Source organism: Grammomys surdaster, unplaced genomic scaffold, assembly GCF_004785775.1.
Source record: "Grammomys surdaster isolate TR1022 unplaced genomic scaffold, NIH_TR_1.0 273, whole genome shotgun sequence".
NCBI classification, from domain to species: domain Eukaryota; kingdom Metazoa; phylum Chordata; class Mammalia; order Rodentia; family Muridae; genus Grammomys; species Grammomys surdaster.
Window position 1 is genome coordinate 751166 of NW_021604714.1, and position 12522 is coordinate 763687.

A 12522-nucleotide genomic window follows, 5' to 3' on the forward strand; every position below is an offset into this window, starting at 1 on the left:
TGTGTGTACTCCTGTATGTGTATGGTTGTGTGTGTGTGGTTGTGTATATGTGTGTGTACTCCTGTATGTGTGTGTATACACATATACAGCACACAGCATACAGCACACAGTATACAGTATACAGCACACAGCATACAGCACACAGTATACAGCACACAGCATACAGCACACAGTATACAGCACACAGCATACAGCACACAATATACAGCACACGGCATACATCACACAGCATATAGCACACAATATACAGCACACAGCATACAGCACACAGCATACAGCACACAGCATACAGCACACAGTATACAGCACACAGTATACAGTATACAGCACACAGCATACAGCACACAGCATACAGCACACGGCATACAGCATGCAGTATACAGCACACGGTATACAGCACACAGTATATAGCACACAGCATACAGTATACAGCAGTGCCTGGCTTATGATGCAGATGCTGGGGAACTGGACTTGGGTCCTCAGGCTGGAACAGCAGGCACTGTACTGTGCAAGCCATCTCCCCAGCCCTGTAAAATGTAACTTTAAAAATAATCTCTTTAAATAAGCACATTTTATCATAATAAAAAATCCTTCAAAGAAGAAAACCAGGCTTGCTTTATGTGCATTTTGTAAAATTAAATTCCCAAGAAGGCTTGTTGAGATTGGCATGATCCAATTTAAACAATATAAGATTTTCTGACTCTTCTCCAAAAATACATCATTGTGAAACATTTTTAAAAGATGGTACCATCAAGTACGATTCCACACGAGCCTGTGAGTGTCAAGTACCAGCCAACGGCTCCTCACACACTGCCTCCCTCCCATTACACTCACAATATTACAAGAACAAGGCAGACTGTGGCCCTTCCTTTACATGTGAGAAGACGTTGCACATAGACGAACATGGGTTGGCAACATCACTCAGAGCACAAGTAGCAGAGCTAGGAATTGAAACAGTGTCCAGTACCAAAGCCTGTGCCCTCCCGGCTCTCCCCACCTCCCCTGCCACTCTCCTCACAGCCCGTCGGCGGCTTATACTTTCTCCATTTTGTATTAATGAGCACAAAAGCTCTTACTGAAAGATTACACCCAGATTAAGGCCACTGAGTGTAGAAAAGGCACTCCAAACGGTTATTTTGATCTCATAGATGCTCTCTCCCATAATTTAATCAAGCTAACCAATAGCCTACATTTGCTATGGCAAGGGCTACAGTGTATGCTGGAGATAAAAACCACTATCTCAATCTAGTTAAACTAGTTATGAGATCTTTAAATATCACATTCCTAACGAGGGAAGGGAAAGAAGCGCACAGCAGAGCTGCACATGCAAGACCTGGCAATACTAGATAGATGTGTTCTGTGTGTTCCTGATAAGGGGCTGTGCTTAAGGAGTACGTCAGAAGCCAGCATCAGCTGTTGGATAAAGTCAGCATTCAAACTTACTCAGACTCACGGGAACTCTAGGAGTTAAAATTCAGTTCACCAGATCTTATCCTGCCTGGTCTATATTACCAGGGCCTTTTAGTTTCTTCCACTTGTCTGTGTTTGTACATCAATAATCTCCATTTCAATTGTTTTAATTATGACACTCTCTTGGTAACAGCATCCAAAGCTCTGAATGACCCTGAAAAAGACATCACTGCCTTCTTTGAAAAATGATGCTGTAAGTTACTGGATCAAATAAATTAATGGATTAATTAATTTAATTAATCCATAATGAAGTAAAGGATTTTTGAAAGATATTCTTACTCTTATAACCTAACAATACAAAGTAATCCAATTTTAAAATGGACTAATTTGGGGGACTGGAGAGACGGCTCAGCAGTTAAGAGCACTGACTGCTCTTCCAGGGGACCAGGTTCAATCCCCAGCACTGCTACAGAAGCTAACAACCATTTGTAACTCAATGTCAGGGTTCTGAGTTCACCTTCTGGCCTCTGTTGGTACTGCAATCATGTTGTACACACACCAAAGCAGCCATACACATAAACTAAAAATAAAGAAGTCTCCAAAAATATTTTTTAAAACAACAGGCTACATTTTAAACATGTATTTCTAATAACTTAAAATAGCTAATAAGCCCATGAAAATGCATTCTACATAGCTAATCATTAAGGAAATGCAAATCAAATTCACACTGGAGATCTGAGAGAGTAGCTAAGTAGGAGAGGAGATGTGTATTGATAAGTACAAAGATCTAGATTCAGCCAGGCACAGGTAGCTGGTCCCCTACACCTTTAATCCCAGAATTTAGGAAGCAGAGAGAAGCAGGCAGATCTGTGAGTTTTTGGCCAGCCTGGCCTACAGATCCGGTCCCAGGACAGCCAAGGCTACACAAAGAAACCCTGTCTGGAAAGAAGAAAAGAAAAGACCTGGATTCAACAAGAAACAAACAATTGAATGAGAGAAGCCAGGGAGAGACCACTTTGTCAGGAAAGCTAAAACAAAGCAGGAGTAAGCACCAGACCCTATATGGTAGTGGGAGAATTTTTAAATGGCCCAAACTCTTTGGAAAGTAGTTTGGAAGCGTTTCACAAAGCTTTGCACAGAGCAATCCTGTGACTCAGCAGTTCCACTCCCAGAGAAATGAAAACACACATCTATGAAACAGCCGCACATGCGTGCTCAACAACATTGTTCCCATCAACGAAAAACATGGAAAACACCCAAGCGGGCATCAAGAAATGAATACACAAACAAAATACGCATATTCATATGCTGCCATGTTAATAAGCAAGAAGGAAGTGTTAAAGCATTCTTTTAAAACATAAATAAATCCTAAAAGCAAGGTTAAGTGAAAGAGATCGGTCACAAGAAGCCATGTACTGTATGAGTCTATTCAAGGAAATAGTCAGAGCTTCATACACATGAGGAAACCGGGCTGGAGAGATGGCATGGTGGTTACAAACACTGCTGGTCCAGGGAAACGGTCCACACAGAACCTGTAACTCTAGCTCCAAAAAGGTCTGATGCCTTCTCCTGACCTCCTCACTCAGCACCAACACACACACATATGCATACACACACACATACACACAAATATGCATACACACACATACACACACATTCACACATATGCATATATACACATATGCATACACACATATACACACATATGCATACACACACATATGCATACACACACATACACACATATGCATATATACACATATGCATACACACACACACATAGGTAAAATAAAATTTTAAGTTAAAACATAAGAAAAATGGGATTTTGCCAGAGTCTAGGTATAAGTGATACTAGAGATAGACCATTGAAATGTTCCTAGAATTTAAAAACAAAAATGGTGCTATTATAGACCCTGTGTGTCTTTAAAACCACTGAGTCATATACTTTACATGGGCAAGCATTACCCTTTGTGAATTAGCTCTCAATAAAGCTGCTGTTAGAGAGAGAGAAGAGGAGACAGACATTGTCTTCCTTCGTCAGTCCAGTGGGAGCTGTCCACTGCCCACTGCCCAGTGTGGAGTTAAAACCCTTAGTTGAATACAGAAAGCAGAGCTTCCGAGGTGAGGATAGAAGGAGCCACAGATAAGGACAAGCCTCACTACACAGTATCTCAGTAATAAAAGAGATTCTACATGCAAAGTATTTAAGATTCCTAGAGTGGTACACACTGCAAATACTAAGTACTGAGTTTAAATGAAGCTGGCTGCTTTGTGAGTCTTGAAGGAACTCATTCCCGAGTCCAGATTCTGAAAGTAGAAAGTGTGCTGCAGCATTTGTTCCAAAACAGCACACCTCCGACATCCAGTCTGATCAGGGCCTATCTTGAACAACAGCTCAAAAGTGCCAGAAACACGCCGGGAGACCACAGGAGCTGGCTTCAAGGCTGGTGAATCTCACAGTTCCATCCCCAGGTTACACCTGGGTTTAACACACCTGTTTCTCTGTACTCGTGAGGCAGAAGAATGAAGAACCACAGTCTACTGGGAGGAAATGAGGACCAAGAAGACAAGAGAGGTGATTCAAATCAGGTGATCCAAAATCCTTTCCTTCAGGATGACTGGGCCAGCTCAGAACACACACCCAATCCAGAATCAAAGCCAGTTCCCATGTGCAGCTCACTTCAACCAGGGCTCCTCACTCAGTCACTGGAACGGTCATGGTTAGCTTGCACAAAGCTCCCTAGCTTCTTCAACTGAAAGTCACAACAAGAAACATATACACTGTGCAGTAACAGACCCCTGGAATCCCACCACTTGAGATGTGGAGCCACTCTGGGCTTATACAGTGGGCTTGGGCCAGCCTGGGTTACATAGCAAGATCCTGTCTCAAAGTACCAAAATAACAAATAAATAAAACCCCCGAGAGTCATGCCCTGCTTAAGGATGGAAGAGATTCCAAGAAATGCATTATTAGACAAGTCCACCCTTGTGCAAGCATCAAACCCAAACTAAGTTATTAATGAACTCAAGGTCATTATAATGTTATGGGAGCATTATTGTGTATGAGATTGGTCAGTGTGCCATGTATAGCTACAGTTTGTAAGACTCAGTGCTCACAGAAGTGACACCAACGTCTGTGAAAGAATACTGACCCCACCTGTGCAGAGTGCACTTGGGTATCTTTTCGTTCCCATTCTCTGGCCCTGTGTCCATCAACCTCAGGATAACTGGCTTATCTAATCAGAGGTCACACTTGAGGGAAGGGTAAAATGCAGAAACCATCCTGCTACTGCATGACAGAGAAAAGGCTCAATGACTATTCCAGAATAAGTCACTGCACCCACAATATCACCCATAGTGAGCACGGGTGATACATTCTCTTATTTGATCTTACAAAAAGCAGTTCTGGGAAAAAATCTAAATAAGTAGAGAATGTGGGTGGGGTTTTAAAACTTTCAAGTTTCCTAGAGAAGATTGTGATGTACAGGCTTGACCATCTAGGAGGTTGAGGTTGCAAGACAGCTTCATCCCAGAGTTCAAGGCCAGCCTGGGCACACAGTAAGACCTGTTACCAAAACAAAACTAACTTTCTCAGGGTATGGCCACCAGGAACTAAAACCACAAATAGGTTTTAAAAGACAGGCAAAGGGAAATCAATGGTTCTCAAACAGAAGTGGTATCTGGCAATGCCCAAAGCCACAGCTGAGATGGAGCATGCTATCTGCTCCTGCTGGGCAGGGGCCAGGGATGCAGCTACACCACGTTACATAGGAGAGGATTCCAATGAAGGATTCGCTCACTCGGAACAGCAGAGGTGTGAGGGTCGATTAACAGAGTACAACCTCCTACGCTCCTGTTAGCTCATCTAAAGCCCACATGCCATTCTGAAGTATGAGAGTACTAGATAAATCCGGATTGTGTTCTCCTTTTAGGGGCCAAATTTTACAAATGGAAAGACTTAGCAGGGAGCAGGGTCGACTTTATTCAGTGTTGAGATTCTGCCTTCCTAAGGCAAATTCTGGTTGGCATAGTAGCTCAGCAATTATCGGCGCTTGTCACCAAGACAAGCCTGACAACATGGGCTCCATGCGGTGCCAGGAGAGAGCCAACTTCCACAGGATGTCTTATGAACTCCACATATACACCAAGGTACACACACACACACACACACACACACACACAATGAATGCAAGGCAAAGTCATCTAACTTATAGAACTGATTTCTTTTATAAAAGGAGACCAAAAGGCAGGGTGTTTTTTTTTTTTAATCACTTCAGTATATAATGCAATTATTCTTTTGTTCTTGATGGTGATGCTGGGCTCAAACCACAGCATGCTCTGTCTCTGAGGTATATCTCCAGGCTAGGCTTAAACTCACTCCTCCTGCCTCCACTTCCCCAGCGCTGGGATTAAAGGCGTGTGCCATCACACCCAGGTCATTATGCAAACTGAAAGAGTACCAGCTCACCTTTGAGACTGCAGGCTGTACTTACACTGAAGCAGTGAGGAGACCTAGCATAGTGTAAGGAATTGCAACCATGATCCTCAAGGCTACCAAGGTACAAAGAATAAAGCAGTTATTGTCTCAAGGTCCACCAGGATGAGGCATGGACATCCTCCTTCATCCCCTCCTCCCATCCCTTCGTCCCCCAACCAGACACTATCTCCTAATATCTCCTGTCTTCGCTAGAGCCTCATGCCAGTCTCTGAACCATGCACAGATGACGTTAGTCACCCCATGACATCTCACAGCTCACAGTGTTTCAGTTATACAGGGGTGTTTTTCCTGTATTCACAGTGATAGTTCCCCCGCCCCCTTCTCTACAGGTCACCTCAGAGGAGGGAAAGGGGTAAGATGAGTGACCTTAGACTTCAGTTCAAAACATCTCTCCCATGTTACGTCACCACACACTCCGTCTTCTTACCCATAACCACATCAGCCAATCGGCTCTTCCTCCTATTGGAAGCCCATTTAACACCCTGGGCACCTTCGGTTGCTCCAAATTGTGGGCCAGGGGCTTTTCTCTTGTCTCTCAGCAGGGATACACTTCACCTGTGTCCTTCCAAAGACGATAAGCCTTAAGCAAGGCCTTCTACAACTACTCAAATCTACACTGATCTTCTAATTACTCTTCCAAACTCCCCGTGGTTCTTAACTACTTAGTACTTTTAAATAGCCTTTTTGTCCAGGGGAAACTCTCATCTTCTAAAGCCTGCCTCCCGTGATAGAACTCAGAAGCTGACTTTCTTTGCAAACAGGTGGTAGCTATGGGGCCGTGTTCTGTCACTCAAACATATCCATAGGGTATTTTGGTTAGGAAGCAAATGCCATCACAGAGGTGGCCCTGTGGAATCCACGCAGACCAGAGTGAGACCAGGTTTCCTTTGGAAGTGAAAGTGGCAGAAGTCCTCGTGGTTCAAGTGTCACTTAGTAATGAAAAGGCAGGGCCAACTTGTTCCTGGTGTGAACGAAGAATAGTGGGGTCTTTAGTGACTTTAGTCCAGTGGTAGAATTCTGGCATCGTTCCTGGCTGAGTATATCCCAAGACTGAGTCTCCGGTTTCTGTGAACTCCTAAACACATTTTTTAAATCACTTTTTTCCTGTTTATCCTAAGCAGAGAGGGTTCTGCCATTTGCAACTAAGAACTCTAGTTCATCCCTCACACTTTTTTTTCCACGTAGTTCAAATGATGAAGTGCTTCTTTATGACTCATTTCATTTGTTGGCTGACTGTGAAGACAGGGATAGTGTGTATGCTGCTCATTTCCATAAATCCAGCATTTAGAACAGTGCTTTACATACATGAGGCCCTCAAGGACACGGACACACACACACACACACACACACACACACACACACACACTAAAACCTTTCAACTACTATGCAAATACATACCCATGACCCAGTGGGAAGAAATTCAAAGTTATCAGTGCTATGAGAGTCAAAAGCTAAAAACTAGGATCAACCTGGACCAGAGAAGTCACACAGGGTTTACGAACAAGAAGAAACATCTGTAGACTATTGAAAAAGATAGTCTGTAATCGGGGTATGGAAAGAGAGCTGCGTGACTTCTGAGGGGTAGGGGAGAGTTGGCACGGGGAAGGAGGGCGGCAAGCGTGGAGAGATGTCTGTTAAGGAAAGAGCTCTGGGCTAGGGGAATATTAGCATCAGCCATGCAAACTGAGCAAGATTCTGAATGGCTCTAAATGCTAGGCCTGGAGAATGCTGGATTGGATGATGTTTTAAGAACACTAATCCTCAATGAGTATTTTCATCTGTTCTTTATTCTAGATGTTATCTTCTGTTGCAAAGCTACAACAGCTACCCACCCATTTTCTACAGAGTTCCCTCTCCAAACACTGGCACTCTATATTTATCTGTTCAAGCTGAGAGACTCCAAGAGGAGAAGATCCTTATAATTAATCCTCTTGCAGCCAAGCAAATATCCAATTTAAAAATAAAAGCCCATTACCAAAATGGCCTGTATTCCTCAAACCCTCGCTACAAACTCAATTTTAAAATTTCCCAACTCCATTTAGCTTCTCATCTATTACAACCTTGCCCGGGTTCCAAGTGTTTAAACTAAGCTCCTTAGTGAAATTCTATGCTAAAATCACAGTCATTCTGAAAACAAAAGGTGGTCAACTTTCTAGTAGAATTTTCTAGATAGATTCTTTTAAAACTACAGAAAATCTGGCCTGGAGATGTATCTTGAATGGTAAATGGCCTGCCTAACATCCATGAAGCCTTAGGTTCAATTCCCAAGTTCTACATAAACCAGGCTTGGTAGCTCATCTCCAAAATACCAGCATTTGTGAGGTAGAGTCAGGAGGACCAGAGGTTTAAGGTCATTCTCAACTATATAACAAATCCAAAGCTAACTGAGGCTACCATGAGACCCTGTGTCAATTAAAACAAACAAATAAACATAACAAATCCTGTAACTATAGAAAACCTATGTAATTATTTTCTGGCCTTAAATGAACCAGAAGAGATCCTTAGAAAAAACTCATGTATATCCTAGTTACATCATTAGAGAACATATGTAAAGAAATGGACCAAGTACATACCATAGTGTTCAGAGTGGCAAAGGTGAGAAACAAAATTCTTATGGCATTAGCTATATGAAGCCACACCAAAGGCTGGTATAACTGAAGGGTGAATGCTTGCTCAGTGGGAGTGAGGTCCTGGGGTTATCCCCAGCACAAGAGGAGGAAAGAGAAGAAGACAGCAGCAGCAGCTCACGTGAAAAGTACAAATTTAATTTACATTGATATGCCTTCTCACATAAGTCATAGATCCAAATGTTTGGTCACACAAGTTGACAAAGATGTAAGCACCGTCAGCCAGAATGAATCAATATGGTTATCACCCTAGCAATGCAAGAATCAGCAAAGACTGGAAATGTATCTGCAACAGAAGGGAAGTCATTGGTCAAAGAAGGAAGTATAGGCTGAGGATTACTTATCTGAAATGTTCGAGAACAAAAATGTGGAATTTTTCAAGTTTTTGCTTGTATACGATGAAACGTCTTAAAGATAGGCCCCACCTCTAAACACAGAATTCATGTGTCTCATACGCGCTTCATGCTCATAGTCTGAAGGTACAATCGTACACTGGATTTTCATTTTTTAAAATGCATGTTTTTAGGATATATTACAAAAACTTGCTTTTAAAAACCAGTCAACAGCAACAAAAACAAAAGCTCACATACAGTGCCACAGCAGGGATACACGGAATCCAGGACAGACATAACGAAGAACACCGACCACCTAAGGCGTGAGCAGGCAAGCAAACGAGGTGGAAGGGAGCCCAGGGCAGAGGCTTAGCTGGAGACTTACTTTCAGTGGGATTTGTTGGTGGTAGGCTATTTCTCAATGACACTGAAAGGTCAGCCATTTGTCCTCTTGTATATCCAGGGAGATGTTACCCTGGATACTCATGCTGGGGCACTAGCAGGGAGTAGGACCTTCACCAAGGGCACACCATAGGAGTGGCCACCGAGGCACTACAGGAATAGCTTAACCTCTCACCTTTGTAAATGAGGCCAGTTGCCTGTTTAATAAGCTTGTCTGATTCATGGTATCAAATACAGGCACAGGGATCTAAGTTCACCCTTTGCTCTCTCTGTGAACATAGACCTGGAAACTTTTAATAGCCTAGCTGGGGGACAGGGAGCAGAAGAGGAAGAAGAGGAGAAAGTGGGGAGGAGGAGACCCAGCAGCAACTTCTAGAAGATGATACTTTCTGGAGAAAATTGTAACAGAACAGAAAATTAAGCTTTGATAAAGAAAAAAGATCTTTTTTTTTTCAATGTGCAATAAAATAGCTTTGAGGAAAGAGAGAACGCAAATCTTAGTGAGAATGTTGCTGGGGAAAGTAAAGGCTCTCCTAAAACTCAAGCAGACCAGGCTGAGGTGTAGCCGGAGGCAGAATGTTGGCCTGTAAGCCCGAGGTCCTGAGTCTAATTCCCACACAAGTAAAAATGGGACAGAGAAAGAAATGGGAGGAGGGAAAGGACAGGTGAAGAAACTCTGGCAGTACGAATAACTGTCAGAACATTGACTACCCCTAGCCCAAGTTAAGTGGAGCTTAATTTTCCTTAATAAAATAGAAACTGGAAAAAATGGGACTGCTGAGAAGAAGACATGTTAATATTTATGTGAGAGAATAGAAAGTTTCTATCATCAAGGCCTGCCACCTGAGGTCTGTCCCTGAAATCTACAGGGTGGAAGGAGAAGCCTGACCCCCAAAAGTTTTCCTCAGTCTTCCATACACGCATCGCTCTGTGTGTATATGTATGTATGTGGAGGGTGTGTGAGGGTTGGGGGTGTCCCAATCAATGAATAAGAAAAAATTAAAAATAAGGCAGCAGCAACTAGTTCTGAGAAGCCGTAATATTTTAATATTTATGTGTCTCTGTGATATATATGTGTACATGTGTGTATATATGTGTATATATGTGTTCATGTATGCGGACATGTGTTTACATGTGTACAAAACCAGGTCAACATAGGATACCATGCTCTAACATTCTCCACCTTATTTTTTGAGCCCATCTGACACTGAACCTGAGGCTCACAGATTCAGCAAGCCTGGCTAAGCAGGGAGCTCTAGGGATTGTCCTGTCTCTGCCTCCCAGCACTGGGGACTACAGGCCTGCTACCACATGCGGCTTCTTACACGGATGCTGGAGAGCTAAGTCAGCATTCCAACCGGTCAAAGTGTGAACAGAAAGAACCAGGAGGCAGGTGCATGGCTAACATTTTTTTGAGGAACAAAAGGGGTCAGTATTGCAGGAACAGAGTGGGCCAGAGCAAGCAAGGCAGCAGATGGAGTCGGACCGGAGCCAAATGTTCAGCAGTGGCGCTGGAGAGCAGACTGTCACACGTTCTGTAACTTCAGTTAGCCAGTGTGGGAGGAGTTATATCAGGCAAGAAGGCAAAAGCTGCAAGTCAGAGGCTCTCCCTGGGAAGCTGGCTTCTCGTGACCACTTCTAGGCCACCTGTGCCTTCTACTATGACTAAGACAGGAAGATACAGAAAGATCAAGAACTTCTGCCAGGCATTGCCACTCCGAGTTCTGACCATCAGGAAAAAGGGACAAAGTCGGGTGACTAATTTGGTGGCTGTTAATACAACCTGGGTGGGATGATTTAGCAGCCTCACCCACAGTGCCAATGGTGCGGGAGCGAGAAGCAGCTAACCTCAGCATCCAAAGAATTGCTCGGTTCTGAATCCGCACCAGGCTTCACGTCCACAAATCATCCACAGCTAATGCTAGCCAGGTACAACAGCCTGAGCCTGTAACCCCAGCCTCAGGGAGACTAGGGCAGGAAGACTGCTTGAGCCCAGGAGTTCACAGCTAGCCTGAGTACCACATTGTGAACCTATCTCCAAAAACAAATGCCGGGCCTGGAGAAATGGCTCAGCAGTTAACACACTGGGTGCTCTTCCAGATGACCCAGGTCCCATTCCCCGGGTCACAATCTCTAACTCTAGTCCCAGGAGATCTGACATCCTCTTCTGACCTCTGTGGGTACCAGGCAAACACATGGTGTATACGCATACAGACAGACCAAAAAATTCATACACATAAAGTAAAAACTTAAATAACTTTAAAAAAATATGTCTAATATCTCTAACCTCAACATCTTCCCAGTTCTTAAATAAGACCCACCAGTCAAATCAGTTCAGCAAGCTCAAACACGAACAAGTCTTAGATGCAGTGTTGTTGGTCCAGCTTCTGTCACGGTGACAAATCTCTGAGATAAACTGTAAGAGAGCTATGATTTCCTCTAAATCCTGTTCCAGCGGTTTAGTTCATGGTCCACAGGCTCTCCATCACTGCGAGCCTGGCACAGGGGGATCAGGATGTCAGAGCAGCGAGGTGTGTGGCAGGGGGAGCTGCTCGCCTCGAGGTGACCCAGGAGAGTCTGGCTGTGCTAATGGCTTCTTTCTTCCTTTACACAACTCTCAACTCATAAGACGCTGCTGCCCACATTTCTGCCATGCCTTGGTCTCTTAATTGATGTCCCACAGGACAGTTACCTCTAGATCTACCCTCATAGACACATCCAGAAAAATGCCTTCCTAATAAAGGCACCTGTCAATCCAATCACTGACTGTTGTAATTAACCAACACAGAGGTCCGCCATCTTTAGCCACGGAAGGTTTTCTTACCATTTAAATTGAACAACACATTCACTTACTGAACGGCCATTATATGATGAGGTCCTGCAGAAGATACAAAAAAAAAAAATTCTTTAAAAAGCCAAGCCCCTTCCTAAAGAGATCACAACCTAAAGCCTAGTTAAATTGTTCACATAATAAGACACAAGGGCTGGACATGAGACTATGTGGTAGACTGCTTGCTGCATGTACAAGGCTGGTGTTGGATCTCAACATTAAAAAAAAAAATTGCTTCTGGTGACTCTCTTCAGAAGCCCAGACCCACTCTTGGCTCTGAATGGCCTACTTTTTTTCACTAAGTGCCTCTCTCCATGTTTAAATCTAAATTAAAATTTCTTCTTAATAAACCCAAAACAAACAATAGAAACAACAACAAAAGACTCCAAACAAGAAAGTGCAAAAGATTTAAGTATCATATAT

The 12522-nt window shown here is 43.4% G+C and overlaps 1 protein-coding gene across 2 annotated transcripts in view; it reads right to left on the reverse strand.

Moving 5' to 3' along the window:
- Positions 1-12522, reverse strand: part of Mcu (mitochondrial calcium uniporter) — a 165947-nt gene that overhangs the window by 132152 nt on the left and 21273 nt on the right. The window contains exon 1 of one of the 2 annotated variants that reach the window (XM_028776847.1): positions 12094-12117. The exons of the other annotated variant lie outside the window; for it this stretch is intronic. Within the exon in view, the coding sequence (XP_028632680.1) occupies positions 12094-12096 (3 nt within the window). The 5' untranslated portion in view covers positions 12097-12117. Of the gene's footprint in view, positions 1-12093; positions 12118-12522 lie in introns of those variants that run through there. 2 annotated transcript variants of the gene reach the window in all.